At 40.9% G+C, this 18,081-nt stretch overlaps 1 protein-coding gene across 2 annotated transcripts in view; it reads left to right on the plus strand.

Moving 5' to 3' along the window:
• Positions 1–5,742, plus strand: part of ELK1 (ETS transcription factor ELK1) — a 795,254-nt gene extending 789,512 nt beyond the window's left edge. For both annotated transcript variants that reach the window (XM_069647417.1, XM_069647418.1), the window contains one exon: positions 1,218–5,742. In XM_069647417.1, the coding sequence (XP_069503518.1) occupies positions 1,218–1,316 (99 nt within the window). In that variant the 3' untranslated portion in view covers positions 1,317–5,742. The remainder of the gene's footprint in view (positions 1–1,217) is intronic.
• Positions 5,743–18,081: the final 12,339 nt, after the last annotated feature.

The following is an 18,081-nucleotide window of genomic DNA, read 5'->3' on the forward strand; positions in this document are numbered from 1 at the left end:
CCGGGTAAGACCGGGAAACTTCAAACGAAAGCCACATCAATTATGAAGACTTTGCTGCTCGCCAGGCGGCAGAGTCTTCATAATTGCTGGTACTTTGGTTTTAAGTTTCCGTGGAAGACCGGAAAACTTAAAACGAAAGTCACACCAATTGTTAACACTCTGCTGCCCGTCGGCAGAATATTTATATTTGCAGATACTTTGGTTTAAAATTTCCAGGGAAGCCCAAGAAACTTAAAACAAAAGTCACGGCAATTATGAAGACTCCACTGCACGCCGCAATCCTATATTAATGAACTCGGAGAACCTGAGATCATTAATATAGGATTGCAGCGGCCAGAGTAAATGCAAATAGAGGTGGGGGCAGCACTCACCCGGAGCACAGGAACAAGCCTCCAGCTGCGGCCTGCCACCAATCTCTGCTCTCCGGCAGTAATAAGCAAAAGCTCCCAGTAGGGGGCTTTTGTTTGATTAGTGCCGCAAAAGCAGAGCTTAACATTAACACAGGAGGCTGCTTAAATGCAAAAAATTTATGCCTCCTAGCGAATAAAAATCATGACTTTGAGGCTGATTTCCCAAATATTTTACATAGGAACTTTAAAAAAAAAAATAGTTTGCGTTTATATTTTTCCTTATGGCTAATATTTTTAAACAAAAACATTTTTCAGTGAACTACCCCTTTAATATATGTTTTAGTTTTGTCTCCAGTAAAAAAAGTGTAGTAGTTCAAGGTTATTAAAAGGATTATTGGCATTACAGGGAAGAAGTTGAAGTCAACGATGACCACACATATTTGGTTGGGTCACCAGGGGAGGCACTCAAGAGTGTCTTTGCATGTTAAACTTCAGATCTGAAGGTGCATGCATTAACTTAGTGTCATCTATGCAATGAAGGAGACCATAGCTTTCTATAAGGTACACTTTATGCATTTCCGTATTTGAATCTGGTGGGGATCATAATGTGTGGTTGTAATTGTTTTTGCTTTTTTGTGTGATTATTTGAACAATATTCAAATCATCTGAAATAATTTGACAATATTTAATTTGTTAAAATGGTTAATGCTAGATATATTATATAGGAAAAATTGTGTGTGTGTGTGTATATATATCTATAGAATATCTCCCCATCTTGCTACTCCATGGATTTTTAATTCAGCTGCAAGCACCTCTGTGTTTAGTTATTCTTTTTTCACTTTTTCTTTGTCTCTTTTCCTTACCTAGTTCCCAACAAATGGCAACAACCAGATCCACATCCCTACGTTGAGCGTTGATGGCCTCTCCACCCCTGTGGTGTTGTCTCCTGGACCACAGAAGCCGTAATCGCAGAAACCAACCTGATCTGCACTACCAATCTATCTTGCTGTCCCTTCCATGTGGCAGCAAGACCTCTCAGCCACTGTGCTGGGCCATCGATGGTCTCTCCTCTGGCAGGGACTACAATAACTGGGCTGGAAAGAACACAGTGTCTTAGTTCTGCGAAGCTTAGGAAGGCCCTCACCAAGGAGGGCAGAATATTTCTTGCCATGCAGAGTTCCAACGAGACCGGCCTGAAGAAGTCCGCCCAATCGTGAAATAGTTTCTGCCGGAAGCTGGGCATTGGGCATTTCTTTTGGAAAATGGTTCTCAGAGATAATCGGACAAGAAAGGAAAGTTTACCCTCTGATGAATTCTCCTTTCGGATGGAGTAGAATAGACTTATGTTTTTTGGTACTTTAAGGGATTTGGGGTCCTCTACCTGCTCTGTTGCCCTGAAGGTTTTTATTTCTTCTAAATGAGCTGGGCTTGGTTTGTCTGAGGAAAGAACTTTGCAAACGTCCAGTGTGTGCATTTACCTGACATGGGAAGAAGCATTGTAAACCCAAAGGTGGTTTCCCATGGACGGAATCACAGTGATGGCTCCTAAGAACTCTTTTTGAATGGCTCACCTGTATGAGCCTCTTTTAGCCTCCTCCACCACATTGTCTCCTCTCCACTTCCGAGTTTTCCGGAATTTATTTTTTTAAGAGGAGAGTTTTTAAAAAAAAGAAAGAAAGAAAGAAAGGTAGTATTGAGGCAAAGATAGGCTGAGGACATAACAGGGGTAGTTTTAAGGCAAAGGCCACCCACCTTATGTCTTCATTAAGCCAATTGTTCGTTTTATTCTTCTTTGCTGTTGAATTCTATCAAGACGGACCTCTTCACTAGAAGGAGAGAAACATGCCAGCTGCTCTGACAATTATTTGTTTATGTACTTAAAACAAAGGAACTGAGCCATGTCTAACATTAACCGGTACAAGTCGGTATCATGTTTGCATTTTGTAACGTTTGTTACTTTAACCCTGTTCTACAGGGTGTGAGTTTATTTTGTAAACCCTCTATCTCCTACGTAGGGGATTTTCTATGCCACTGGAAGATCTTTAAGGATATCTGTGGTGGCTCTCCGAGCTGCCTGAATGGATTGTCGTTTTCATCTGTTTCCTCAAGACATTGTAGAGTATAGGCCCTGTAGTGGTAGCAGTACTGCCATGGGATCTCTACTCTGTTGGCTGAAGCCATTTCATCAAGTCTTCTTGATTTTTTGATCAGTGTACCAGAGGAATCATATTTCATATTGTAAAAGAAAGAAACGTTTAAAGAAAAGGCCCAACTGGCATACAAATATAAGGTACTCGACAGAAGATGTTTGGAAGCTGCCGTTTGACTTTTCTACACTGTGGTGGTAGAGGTAAAGCTCAGTGGAGGATTTATTTGTTTCTGTGAAGTAGAATGACTACAATTTGACTGTAATGTGGGTTTAGAGGATTGACCTTCAGCATACTACCCAAAGCTAGGCTCACTGAAGAAGCCCAAGCTAAAAGTTAGTGAAGTGTTTGGAAGCTGCAGCTAATGTCCACGTCATCACTCAGCAATACCAAACAGGTAGTCAGTAAGGGGCGTCAAGTTGCTCTTATGGGAACTTCATGAAGAACTGACAAGTCTATGTGCTGTTTTTTCTTTTAGCATAAACCAATCAAAAGATTTTTTAGAAGCACTTCCAACTATGTGTGTACTTGTGTGCCATTACGGCAATCGTCTCATCACAAGAACAGCAGTTAGGATTGGACAAACCAGGGAAGACATGCCTTGAATCAACATTTACATCCTATGCATCCTTCTGCACAAATATTCAACAGACCAGTTCACCAGGCTCTGAATCCACAATGTTTCTGGAAGATAACATTAGAAAGAGAAAAAGCGGTACACTATGTGTCCAAGTAGGTTGATATAGGCCCGATAAGGAAAATGCTGGAATCCAACGAGTGACATAGTTTTGTTCCTTCAATTGAATTTGTCCAATGAGGGACATTTTGTGGCTTCCATCAGTGAGGAAAATTTGAAATGACATCCATAAATGGCATTTTGTGCTGCACCAAGAACGTGAACTTTTGCGTTACTTATGTTCAGTAAAGGGCATTTTTCTTTACGGTCAGTGAGTGCCATGTTGGATCGCACCCACTGAGTGGTAATTTTGGTTTTCATAGGGAGGAACATTTTAGGGCGCTCAATGGGAGTGCTGTTTGGGTGCCAATGGAGGACAAGTATCTGCCCGGTCGTCCTGATTAGGATCATAGCTTTTTAGCTGGAATCAGAAAATCAGTAAAACCAGCCCCTTTGAAATTTCCAGAATAAGACCTTTTTATTTTAAAGTGTCTGCTTGCTTTCAGTAAGAGCACACAGAGCTATTGGCTCATTTCGATGCAGTTAACATTTGTGATAATGTTGACTATTAAAAACACGTTTTATTTTTTGTCTACAGTTGGGCAGGTCAATAAGACAACTAGAATATAGAATAAATGTTGCCTAGATCCAGGTTTTTGAAGGTGCAGCAGCAACAAATCACCCAATTGTGATTGTTTTGCGGGGTTCCTCTTCCTGTTATCTCAGTTTGTCACACATTGCATTTCGCAAAATGTCTTGCAGGAGGCAGTGCACGATTGTAAGTAGCAGAGGTCTGTAGTTTATCATGTGACATTTTAGATTGTTAGATGGAACATTGTGCAGGTGCCCGAATATTAAGAATTGTAGGCACTGTTCACAAAAATATTACACAGATCTCTTACCTTTTTAATAGCAGGTATGTCTAATTGAAATCAGTGTACATGTGGATATTGCAAAATATAGTTTAGTCCAATATTTAAGATATGTTTTTAGTGATATATTTTACATTTTCTTTTTTTTTGTTTCTGTAAAGTGCAGTTGAATTTCATATTACACCGTTTCCCTATTTCCTTAAGACGATGGCAGTTTCTCCTTAAGATTATTTCAGTTTCCGGTCCTGGCATAGTCTGCACTCTCTATGTGCCATTGAATACATATTTTACATCAATACTGGAAGTTGGCAAGATTGGGAAGGGCACTGGGATACTGAAGAGCTCTTTCTAAGTTAATCAAAAAGACAACCTTGCTTTACAGAAACAAAATAAAACAGGAATGCTGCAATCTCATAAAACATGTAGAGTGGGGCAAGGGCATGCTGTGCTAAAACAAAAAAGAAATCTTGACTGGTATTTTTATCACTGAAAAGGCCAGCTTGTGGCGCAGATTTGCTCCTAAGATTTAAAAATGGTAGCCACAAACAAATCTAAAGGACAGTAAGTGGAACAAGATAGAATTCAGATTTTCCACAGATTTTCATGATTTTCTTTGAAAAATTCAAGTTTCCCCATCGATTGCTGTAAACTGGGTGCTCTTGTAGGGTTTTCATAGATCTTGAAGACATGTTGGGCAATAATATCCCATGGCAGCTTTTTACCCGAAGGCAAGCCCCAAGCAGTCAACCAAAGGCATCTCTCTTCCCTGCATCCCTCGTGCTGCTCAATTTGGGAATACCCATTGTGTCTGAGGAAGACTTTGACTGTAGTTTTTAATTTTTTCCTGATGATTCTGTTGTTGAAATCCCTTAAGTCTATTTTGGACCATTTCCTCAAGAGGTTTCTCTGTGGGCGATATGCCATGGGTGCTCAAGTCACTGAAGAGCCTTTGTTGTGAAATGGAGTTGCCATGTAGGCCATATTTGAGAGTGCAATACTTGTGAAAAGCTCAAGTTACAAACACCATCCTGTTTTTCTCTTACATCGGTGCAAAGGTTTGTAGTGGCTTCATTTGGTTCAACTTCAATTTCAGTGATTTTGTATTTTACAGCAGTGGACATTGATGTAAAATCGAGTTAGTGTACTTGAGTATCCAGACAAAATGACTGTCAATATGCCTGGATAGACCAGGCAGTAGTAATGTTTAATTTTCTCTGTAGTTAAATGTTAACATTGATTTGTTTGCTTACACATTAATGCCTGTGTTTTTGGACCCTTTTCTCCCTTCTCAATACTAATGTAATTTGAAGATGCTTTTTTTTAGGTTGATTTGTTCACGTTTCAAGAAAAAACAACAATGACCTAATCGCATTTATTTGCCAAAAAAGGGAGCCATAAACTTCATGACTCATTCAGCAGCTGTTTGGAGTTGTCTGAATTGAACTGTCCTTCTGAGATTGGAACACCGCAACAAGGTCCTTGGATAGCATTTCTACCAGTCAAATGCTACTGAAGGAGTGTACTGACAATCATCACGCCATGTGCTACGATTTTCCCCTTGCCAAAGTTTCCCCTCAGGGAAAAAACTGACCTATGTTGACGATTTTAGTCTTTGACTGAACTGCAGTTTAGATGTTCTGGATGTTTTTTATCTTTTATGTTTTTATGTAAAGTATAGTGCTGTTTTTATTTGTCGATGTGTTTGGGCAGAGGATTGTTTTTTGTTATTGTCAATCCACAGTGTAAAATCAGGTGAGACATTCTTTTCCCATTAGCCAGGCCAAACTACATTAGTTTCTGAACGGACATCTATTGTACTGTCTTAGTGGATTGCGATGGGAGAGCATCTGTGGGTATTTTTCTATGCAGGGCTTACTTTAAGGGCTACACAACTCCTTTCCCTGTAGGAGCATGGGGAGGTGGGATTGCATGCTTTGGACTAAAGATGATTTATCATTTGAGCAGCAGCCAAAAAAAAGTCTGTGAATGCTGTTTTTATGGTCTTCGTGGATGTGGTTAGTGGATGGCCAACTCTTCATTGAAACTACCATTGCATTTCTGTAGCCACCTGCAGGAGATCTCACCCAAAGAACTCAAATGTTGAGTTGTTCCATTTGGAGCACCAACGAAGTGTTCAACTGTCAATTTCACATAGAAATAGAAGTGTTGATGCTACACTTTTCAAGATCACTAAAATATGGTATGTTTGCCTGTTTCTTTGGTTGCCAAAAACTGGCCAGACATGCCCAGGCTTTACTAATCTGGCAATCTCCTTCTCTAACCTGGCCATAACTAAATTCTAACGTGTGCGTAATCGCAGAGAAGAGTGGATGTCGAAGTTATAATTTTTAATTCGAGATGATGCTATCCATACCATGGGGATAGGTAATTGAGAGGACTATTCTACTGTTGGTGTGGCAGTTCAGCAGAAACATTTTATATTTGCCTATGTTGAAAGACACCCAGAAGAGAGTGTATGTTGGCTTGGTTATCCTCATTCAGTGGATGGCATTGAAGCAAGGAAGATCATGGAAGTCCGTGTGAGTTTACCATACAGGTTTTTAAGCACCATTGTTCCTGTCCTAGCGGTTAGCCATCTCCCTTGTCCAAATAAGACCTCCTACCAGCCCTTACACATTTCGCAGACTGCAGAGAGGCAGGAATAAATGGACATTCTTATGAGCACTTGCTCCTATCAGCTCTGAGGAGAAAGAGTCTTGCATCACAGAGTCCTATTCAGAACCTGTGCATCCTTTGTATTTCAAGGAGGGAGAGTGTTTCCATCAAGTAAGAAACATGCCCAACACTTACACATTCCTTGTGTTGTAAGGGTCCAATTGACTTTTCACATCTGAAAAGAAGCCCATTCTAGAACATGCCTTGTACTATGCGAAGGCAGGGAGTTTCTGTTGTCTGGGTGTCATATTCAGCGCTGGAACATGCCTTTAGTTCTCTATAAGCAGATAGCACTTCTCAGCAGGTATTGTTTCCCAGCACTAGACCTCCGATTTTAGCATCATGGTCCTTCTCCCACTTGAGTCACTTCAAACAGTACAGCCCGGCATGCAATCCAAAGAGGCACATAGCTTTGTGTTGACATTCCACTCCCCTCATCATTCACTGACTCAACACACCTTGGCAGCATTAGAGCTTCTTACATTTCTAAGCAATTTCCAGCACATTCTAGCTTCCAAGCAGGACACGTTTCTACGGCCATGTTTTTTTTTCAGACTACCCCCTAATGCTGTCTATCCTGGCAAAAGGTAATTCCTCATCCTAAGCCCCACTGGCTGATGCTTATGATTTGGCAGACGGGCAGTTTTTCTCTAGTTGCCAACTAGCTGGGGAATCGGGACGTGTATTTGTATCTGACTGAAGAACTGCTTGTACTGAAATTGTAGAGTAGTGACAGACTTTCCTTCTGTCCACTATGTTATAAAGATAGGGTCTGTTTTAGGACCTCTCAAAGGCTGGTAGGTTTATTTTTAACTACACATTTCCAGTGCTACTGTACGTCGAAAGGCTATGTGGACCAAACACCTCTATAATGCATGGTGTAGCCAGGATAACCAAGCCTGTACTAGATGGCAAAGGCCCACGTTTGTTATTTAAAGTCTTTCATTTATAGGCCTGTTATATTCCTGTCACTATAATGTAGAAGGTCAGCGATTCATCACAACAGTGTCTAATGAGGACCAGCCCAAACAGATAATCATAGAATTGACTATGTGACCACCAAAAGTAAAGCACAAGACAACGCAACGTAAATAGCACAAACAGACAAAACCACCTTTAGACTGTTGGATTGAGAGAGCAGTGGCACTATGCATACATAATATGCATCACCAGGTACATTTGGGCTGGAGACTTAACACATTAGTGATGTGGTAAAGCTTAGTTATAGCGCAAGGAGCGTTGTGACAAAACAAAGCCTCATTATGGTTCTTGTTACCAGCCAAAAGACACCAGTACTTGAATGGCAACATATTAAGCACTTTCAACATTCTTTTTAAAAGGAGAATCGAAGCTAAAATTGAGTCATGAAAACACTAATGGGTGGTATCATCTCAAGGTAAGTAACGATTGACGTGAGAAACTGAGACTTCCCATGATATCTGAGGCAGGTTGAGTGTAAGGGGGCATTTGAAACATGCTGACATGTTATTGCATTAAAAACAATCCTCAAGCTTATTTTTGAGCCATGTAATTGCCAAAGTACTTCAGAGTGTCAAAATCCATAGCCTTAGGTGACCATTTCTCAGTGTGAACATCAACTCGTATAACATAACGAGTCATGGTTGCTTGTGCTCGCAATCCCGTTTATAAGATAATCATTGACTCTAGCAATTCTAGGTTTTAATGCCTGTTGTCATGCTTCACCATGAAGAATTTAGACTTGTATCTTTAAGCGTGCCACCAATTTAAGTTATTTTAGGTTCTTTTCTTGAGTAACTCTTGAGTAACTCAGAATCTATATGCTTTGTGTGTCTGAGGCAAGTTTTTCAAGGTAAATCTTGACTCCTCTAATTAGTTTGTCAATAGCATTGCTGGCCTTAAATGATGACTTCTATAAGAGTCCTTTTTCTGAGCCAAGTCTTGACCCAGTGCTTCGACATGCCAACAATAGCTTCTCTCTCGGCTATGTCTGGGTCCCAGGTTGAACGTTCATTTGATAGTGCTTTGTGTCACGGATGCCCTGCTCCCACAGAAAGCTTGAGTGTGCGTTTTGCAACAGTTCATTTTTTTGTCTCTCGCGCAAAAACATTTTACAGTTTTACTTTGAACAGATGGTACTCCATGAACCAAAATATCAGTATGCTAAGCCAACGGCATACATTTTTCAAATACTAGCATTTATTAGTAAAATATTCTTGCGTAAGTGTTCGCCAGTTTGTAGCCTAGTCTCACGTTAAGTATTCACATTTGCTCCAATTTCTATGCCTTCAGCATGGCTGAAAAACACACCTGGCAGACTTGTGCCATTTTTTTTAACATTTTATCGGGACACTGCGACAAGTAATTATCAATTCAATTCTGAATGTGCATGCTGGTTTAAAAAGGGTCAAGATGCCGACAGAAAACCACTCAACTGAAGAAAAACTGCTTTTCTTTTAGTGGTTCGGGCTGTGAAGCACCACCTGCACTGTCACATCCTCTTTCTTTTTAAATGTTATCCTTGGTATTTCAAAGGATATCCTATAAGCATCATGTGGTAATGTTACTTTGTTTCATGCTGAAACTTTTTAGGATGAGGCAAAAACAAAAATGCTCTTTCTTCGTTTTTAGCATCAAATATTTTGTGGTAGAGAAAAGTTTCTATTTTTACTGATTGCATTTAAGATGTGTAAAAGTTATATACTTTGAGTGCTTTCATATGTTAGGGTACTATTTTTTATTTCCCAGACTGAACAAGGTCGTGGAAATCGTTTCCTCTTTCTTTGGTTTAGGACAGTGGTGCACAACTCTGGTTCTCACGAGCCCAAAATCGAACAGGTTTTTAGAAAATGCAACATAAATATTTATGCGATAGATTTCCATCCAATGGGGAAATCATGTACGTAGATAGTGGTTGGCCTGAAACCCAAACAGGTTTGTAGGCTTAAGTGACAGAGCTGTGCAAAGCTGGTTTGATGCATTGCAATCCCTAACTGGCATGCCCCCTTCTGCATATCGGAATGGCTGTAAAATGTTTCAAAAGAAATGTGAACAATGTTAAGTAAATGTTTCTCTGAACATAGAGAGCTAGGTTCTCTAACACACTAGCTTGTTCGAAGAGTCATTGCCTATAAGCTGTATTACCTCTGCAATAAGATCAAGAGCCTTTAGTGTTATGAGATGGGGAATGGCAGGCAGAAGGTCACAGATTGTGGATTAAAGCTCTGCAAAAGTGGATGCCACTTACATTTTCCTACTGTCTGCAAAACCACAGAGACACGGTTAGGTACTTTGCTTATTTATTAACAGTCTGCTTTCAAGAATTAAGTATCCTCACTCCCTGTCTTGAGTCCAGTACAATTTAATGAAGGATTACTTACCGATAAACTTAATTAAGAGTCTTACTGTTCTTTGTCCAAGTCCTGAAAATGTGAAGCTTGTCGCTTCACAAGACATCATTTCTAAGTCAATAGTTTCGATTTCTTCCCTGATTTGTATTGAACAAGGACTCCCTCCTCCTTTGGGCAGGAGTCTAAAAACACTACAATCACGACTCCGACACAAGCAGGTGCAAAAGATGGCATTGAAAGGGGTAGGAGGGTGGGGAAGAGGACTTGGGCCAGGAAAGGTAGGTTTTTTAGGAATGAAGATTATTAGTAAGTAATTAGTTACCTTCAGGTCCCTCTCCCCAGGTCTAGAAACATGAAGCTGGACCTGAAATCCATCCTTTGCTCAAAGCAAACCGAGATCAGATGGAGGGAACATATCTAAAGTTTAATGAAGAGTGGATTCTCTTTCTGGAGTACTCCTAATTCCTGCAACATCATTCTCAACAGCTTCCTGCACATGAAGCTTGTAATGTTTCATACATGTAGATGAACTGGCCCAAGTGGTAGTACTACAAATGTCCCCAATGTGTACTCCTCATCTCAGGCTGAGAAGATGCAATACCCTAAATAGAACAATACTTGCTCACCCTGGGAAGAGGAATCTATTGTTGCTCAAACCAAAACTATTCATGAATGAGGTCAGTTGATACTGGAGTTATTTATTAACAGACCTATTGAGGTCACAATGTCCCCGTTTAGTTTGATCCAGAAGAGGGAGAGAATGGAGAAGATCTTGAAAGAAATATTCTTGATGAAGCAATTCACCTTCATTCGATCCAGAACAGGTCTCCATTCTTAACATTTATTTCTGTCCGGAAATAGAATTTTTTTAAAAACAGACCTTCTCCTGCTATTGAGAGAAATGTGATAGCCCCTTGGGTTGAAAATATTTTATATCCCTGGATAGGCTATATGCTTTCTCTATATTACTGAGGACAGGAATAGAGATAAAGCCTTATTGAGAAGGGCTGTGAAGGAACCGGGTACCAAGTGGTTGCGTCACAGTGTTAAAGACTTGTTGATTCAAGGTGGACCCTGCCCAAATTGTAGAAAATGTCCTATTTCAGCCACCCGTAGATCCTTCTGATTAGAAGGGAAACACGGTGAGAATTGGGGTCGCCAGAAAGATTGTTAGCTGTGTTGGGCAGGCTGAGGTGTAGATTGAAGTTGTTCTTTGGAAGAATTGTCTTGGACACAGTGTCCACCCTTGTTAGGTTGTTAGGGCGTCTCGATGACCAATCTGATGGAAACCTGGATGGGTTCACATTAGGGATAGGAACCTCTCCATCCAGATGCAACCAGAGGTGGGCCCCCAGTTTCTGGTCTTTACCATCTTGTTTCACCATATCCCCTTCATCTGGGCCCATACAACTCTTCACCCAAAAATAGGCATTTCACAAGAGACACCTTTTGAGAGGCCTCCATTTTAAGTCTTGGGGACATTCCCCAGCATTAGAAGTACTGCACCAATCAATGCATTGTTATGTCTGTACAATCTGCTCCCCTCCCCCCACCCCCCACTCTCCTCCATTTTAGCTTGAAGCCTGTTAGTGTTTTCAGTAATGATGGAGATGTGTAAGCTGCTTGATTGTGGATGCCCTGATTGAAAAAAGGATGTGATGCATATGCTGTCTTCTGAGAAGCAGAATCCCACACCTCATCACCGAAAACCTAGCACCTGCATTTGCAAAGCCTGCATTATAGCCTGCCCCTTCCATGTATTGGGCAAACCTCAGACTCTGTTCCTGCCCAGCAGCTTTGCATCAGTTAGACCACTTTTTGCACTTTTAAAAGCTTGGCCTGTATTTAGGACCCATCACCTTCCAGCATTGGGACAAGTGCAATGTGTGTTTTGACATGGCCTATAGCTGCATAAGGAAATGCAGTCTGTGAATCTACATGAGCTTGGCCTGTCTTACTAAACAATAGGTGAACTGTGGTCGCTATAGAAGACTAACCTGTACCTGTATTGGGAGGAATGTGTGCCATATTGGTACACCCCCTTCATGCATCAAGTGGGCACAGTTTAAAATATAAAAGCAGCATTGCGACAAATAACCTTGAAGGTGGCAAATGTTGTGCCTTTGTTTTGATTGCCACTTTAGTGTTGAACATTACTTGGGTGCTTGAGCTTTTGTTGTATCGCTGAAGCCCACCAAAAGTTCATAAATTCTGGACCAGGACACCCTGGAACTATTGATTCACTCATTTAATAGGCTAAACGGAGGCTCAGCGAAGGCTGTTTATAACCAATGAGTGAATGAGATTTAGGAATTGGTAATTGGAATTATAAATCTGTGTCTAAGGCAATTTTTGATCAGATTTCCCCCATTCTTGCTGCAGCCAATGTGCTCAGTTTTCATGATGATGCTTTTATGTAATCCTTTTGCACTATGCCATAAAGTAGAGCGTGGGCTTTTGAATCAACATAGTGCATATTGGTTCATTCACTTACATTACTTCTACTACAAATGATGTTCAAGACATATGTATAGATTGTGCAGGTTTGGGAAGTCCATCTTAAAATGTAAGTTCTGCTCAGCTTTCTTACAATGGAGGCAAGAAAAAAAATAAGCATATGCGGTCTGTTGCCACTCTAAAATGTACTACATGACACAGTCCATGACTTGTGGTCAAGTATTATATGTGTTGGAGAGATCCATAATCCTAAATTACTTGCTGGATAAGTGACCTTGGTTTTTGAAAGTTAAGATGTTGCATATGCACACCACTGTACTACATGACTGCTGATTCCATGCCCCTTTGGCCCCCCATTGTGTGCGATGCTCAGTTGAGTGAAATAGAAAGAGGGGCAGGTTGTTGATTTTTTTTTTTTTTTTTTTTGAAGGAAGCCCCAACTAGCATCTAATCATGATAGTTAGCATTGCTAGTTGCAGACCTCGGTCAACCAATCCTGACTATAGAGAGAGAGGTAAGAGGTTTGTGGCTATTGGGCGATACAAATATTTTTTAGAGATATCCTTCTTTTTTTAGCAGTCCCCTCTATTCGAAAAGCTCTTATGTTCAAAGAAACTGTTGGCAGAGATGCTCTACCATTTTAAAGTCTTGCAGATCCCTTTTCTTGTGAATTTCAGAGCATCTTGTTGCAGAGACGCTTTTAAAAGGAAATCTCGTTTTAAGGGAGCCAGGCTTTTTAGAGCGATTCTTTTGTTGTGAGGAACCATTAGTAGATCATTTATCTTGCTTCAATTCATGCTTTAGGTTGCTGAGAACTCCTTTTTATTAGAGGATCTCTTATGACTTATTTACCTTTTGAAGACTATCATTGGTTCGAGTGGAGTGCTTACTGTATTAGAATTTTACCTTTTCGATAATCTCTTTTTTAGACTTCTGTTGTGAATGAATGTTTCCTTCTTATGAAACATTAGGAGAATTAAATTATTATGTGAAGCTCACATTTTTGGGAAATTCTTGCTTGGAGGATTTCTCATATTGGGAATCTCTTTTGTCGGTAATTACTACATTTCTTCTGCTTTAGGAAAGGTTCAGTTTGTTAGAGATGCTTTTACATGTAGAGAATCTCTGACTTTTAGGCAATATCTTACTTTTAAAGAGATCTTTTAAAGAATGTTTTGTATTATAAAGGCACTCTCATTTGTTAGAAAAGATTTTACTTATTGAGAATCTTGTGCGTTTACTTTCCAGAGATTCCCTTCCTGTTTGGAGTGCTTCTTCATTGAGAAGCTCTGTTTGGACCTGCTTTCATTTTGCACAGAGCTACTTTCTGACTTTAGGGAACTTTAGTCCTCAGCATGGATACATTATAATCCTTACAATGCCAATAGATAAGATGGTGACTCTGGCATACATCACAAACCTGGCCCAAACAATATCTCTAATTGAATCCCCTAGCACATGGCTCTCACAGAGATCTTTGAAAAGCACAGTGCTGCTAATAACCCCATTATGGCTGTTTAACCGATGATTATTAGTACAACCATTAGACACAAAGCCCTTGCTGCTTATAATAAAATTCTACAACTGGTCATCAGATGGATGGCTTGTAATAAGCACTTGAGTACTAACAAGGCCAGTGAACAGAGAGATCCAAGATGGCTAAAAAAATACATTCCTTGCTGGGAAATAACAACTGCAAATGAAAGCCATGCCTTTTACAGCAGCCCCTTACTGCTAGTGAACTCACATGTGTCTTGTAGAAACGCCCATGGTGAATAATGGGACCCAAGTTGAGGTGCTCATGGCAGCAAATGGGAAGGGTCTTGTGGTGAAATCTCCTTGTTATTAAAACCTACACTTTTAATGGGCAGCAGTGACTGCTGGCAAACCCCTGGTCTTTTACAGGTGTCTATGACTGCTAGTTAAATGCCCCTCTGGTGTGTGTGGAAGCTATAGATCTTGGGGCAGAGGTCATTTGAACTTCAAAGAAGCTAATTTAAGACATGCCTTTAGGTGATTCGGTCTTATAGTAACAAATGGATTTTAAAGTGGCCTGTGATTCTTGGCAACATCCTCAATGTACATAGGAAGGTTATGGCTCCTAAAGGGGGGCTCTAATGGTATTCAGTTAACAGAAGCACATGAATCTCTGAGAGTTGATTCTTCTAGTACAATTTGTCTTTTCTGTAAACATTTGACTTATTTTTTTAGACCTTCTGAACCTTAGCGGAATATCTTTACTGTTAGTTGACAGCTAAACATACAAGATCACATCTCCTGCTCTTTGGCCCTACATACATTTTTGGCATAGAACTGAACGTGTGGTCCCTAAAGCTACTTGAGCTTTCTTCTGTTTTGGGGGAGTAGGTGCATGTCAGAATGTCTCTTTTGTGAGATTTCTGCTTTTTGTTGGCTGCCTACCAAAAAGCCAGTTTTTTTCCGGCCACTTTTCGGCAGCCTGAAAAAAGAAGAAATATAACCCTTTGACCCCCCCCCCAAGGCCCCCCACCCCGCACACCCGCTGGTGGGAAGTCTGTAAAATAGGGGGGGTTTCTTCACCACCTGAACCCCCCCTTGAGCTGCCTCTGCCTCCTTCCTCACCCAAGCATACCCCTACCCACTTATCACACAAACACACAACACACACGCATACATAAACACGCACACCTAAACACTTAACTGTTCTACCGCGACAGCTCATCCCTGTCCTGACATGCCTGTCAGCCCCTGCGCACACTTGTGTGTCGACAGGGGCATGACAGTTTGATTTGAAAAGACCACTCTGTGTGGTCACAGAGCAGTCTCTCTAAATCTTTTTCTTTTCGATCCAAATAAAACCACGTTTTACTTAATACAGTCTCATTCCAGGGAGAACCATTTATTTTTTTGTTTGAAACAAGGATCTGTTGTGACTGGGAGCTCTGATGTCCCCTGTGGGGACGTATGTTTCCAACAGTCGCATTCCAGCAGCAGGTGTACTGCCTTGTCAACAGGGAAGTGGACTCTCCTTGCCCAGGCTCTCTGTGCCCACTCTATCTTTGCACACAGTTTCTTCGAGCCAGACTGTCTGCAATTCTATGTTTCTCTCTTACAGTCAGGGGATTATGTCAGAGTTTTCTTTTTATTGATAAAATGAGTAAAGATGTCTATACATAATATAAATGTATATATTGTTGTGAGCTATTGTTGCACAAAGATTTTTATACAAAAATATATCTATATTGGAAACCAAAACTGTGTCTGGTCGTCACTTCAGTTCTTGATATTCATTGGGAACATTTGAAAACGTTTTAGGCTTTTAATGTGAATGTATTTTCTGCTCATGTTTTCACTGTGATACAGAAATCTGTAACAAATGTAACTCCTCATTGGATCATTCATGTAACATACAATGCACGCAACTGTTTAATCCATTTGTGTTTTTTATTGTGTGATAGATGTCCACCCCCCAGCTCACAGCTATAGCCTATGAGCTTTCAAGTATGATGCGAGAGAAAAAAAGTTCTCATCCTCTCATGTATATATTTCGGTTTTAGAAGAGCAAACTGCGTGGTTTGGCCAGTGGCAGCGACAGGAGGGGTGGTCACCCCACCTGGCTCCCCCTGGTGCACCCCCATCCTCCCTTAGGCCTGGCGCTCTGAATTAGTTCCAGCCCTGATTTTTTTAAAAAAGACCTAACTAAGGTAAGTGTTGTGTATATGTATTTATGAATGCATGATTATATATGTATTTGAAATATATGTATTTGAACTGTGAGGGGTCAGAAATGCGAGTTGGACACAAAGGTATCGTTTTCTCAATGTTTGCTATTTTATTAAAATAAAAGGGGGTGAGAGAAACGCCTAGCTTTCCCTGTCCTAACAAGAGTATCCCTACCGAGAAAACTAAAGAAAGATGACCGAGTGCCAAATAGTTTCTGACCCACACACTAATGCGTACAGCACAAATGTACAAGGAATATTTTTGGTGACTTCAGTTCAACAAAACAGTGCAACTTTCCCTGCATCAATTCAGGAATACCCTTGAACTAGTTCAGATCTGTTCAGTTCAACATTTAATGTCTTTTCCATCCGTTGTGTCTTTAAGCCTGATAAGGCAAATGTCTTTTCTACAAACACTTGTTCAAAAACCTAAGCAATAGTTCTCTTCCACAGTGTCCTTCTTGATAAGGCAAATGTTTCTTTGTTATGTTATGTTATTTTGCATTTATAGAATGCTCTATATATCATTGGTATGACCTTGAAGCACTGGTAGGATGAACACCCCCGGGGACAGTTGTCCAGATCAGTTGAAAGAGTAGGGTGTGGAAGGGTGCTTGGGTGCACCAGTTAAGTGTGCAGCTGATGTAATTGCCTGGTCCTAGCTGCATCCTAGCATTAGGTGTGGTGGCATTGGAATCGGTTCAATGTGTGCAGACTGGCGGGTGGACACCAAGACTAGGTTCTGGCTGTGTTAGGCCTGTGGGACGCTAATGTGTGCAGCTAGACCGTTTTTTTCATGGGATATAGTTGCGTTTTATTAGAGTGATGAGGTGTTCATGGGATAGTGTTAGTATGTGACGAGGCCGAAAGACTTTGACAAAATACTACTTCATAAATCAAAGCAATTGTTTTCTCCACACAATGTCTTTCTCATAATTCAAAGTAAATCTTAGCACATTACATTTATTCTTCCAATGGAATGCTTTTGTCAGGATAGCACAACCACCACCCTTGGTGATGCAACAGTTTGTCAAAAGAATATAATTCTCAATGTCTCTTTTTCAACACCTTTCTACCACAACTGCATTTCATTTAATCAACTGTTTCTTTCATGGTCTATTTGTCCTGCCAGGACTAATTCTAAAAGGTCTCTTTCCTGGTTTACTCTCCTGCCAGGAGGAAAACTCCTATCACTACAGTTGGTGTCTTTAGTGGCAATATGGGTTACAGTTTCCCCCCAAGTTGTCATCTCATAAATAGAATTGTTGCCTTGTTGCATTCTTGCTACTTCTGAATAACCTCTTGGCTGTTGCCATGTAAGTTACAGGTTTCCCCAATTAGTCTTCTTATAAATGGAAAATTGCACCCTCTTATATTTCACCAATAAGGGGGTGTAGGTAAGCCTCCCCCTCCTTCTGTTACTTTGATCTCAGACTCCTTGTGACTTATTTACAGGAGCTGAAAATGTTATGCAGTTCCCCGGGGCCCTCTGTCTCTTCTGTGCCTCACTGGTTACTGTTGGCAGCTTCATTGTTCTTCTCAGGTGCTGTGTGATACAGTGGCTCTTCTCTGTGGCGTCTCCGGGACCTCTCCGGTTCTAGCACCTTCTGTGTGTCTCTCTCTATGGGAGCCTCGGCTGATCAGCTTCCAGCAACCACTGCTCCTCAATTTGCTCTTGGACAACGGCTCTGCCATTGCCTCGCTCTTCGGCAGACCTGCTGCTACGCCCACGTTCCGGTCCCAAGCTGCAGCCTGGGAGAGCAGAATATCCCCTGATCCTTCTGCTTCCCCTGCTTCTACCCACAGCTGTTTTTCATCTTCATTTGTAAAGGTCCCACTCAGGTGCCTTGCATCCAAACATCTAGACTGCGTA

The sequence above is a fragment of the Ambystoma mexicanum genome, chromosome 2q (assembly GCF_040938575.1).
Source record: "Ambystoma mexicanum isolate Mex_15411 chromosome 2q, UKY_AmexF1_1, whole genome shotgun sequence".
Classification (NCBI taxonomy): Eukaryota; Metazoa; Chordata; class Amphibia; order Caudata; family Ambystomatidae; genus Ambystoma; species Ambystoma mexicanum.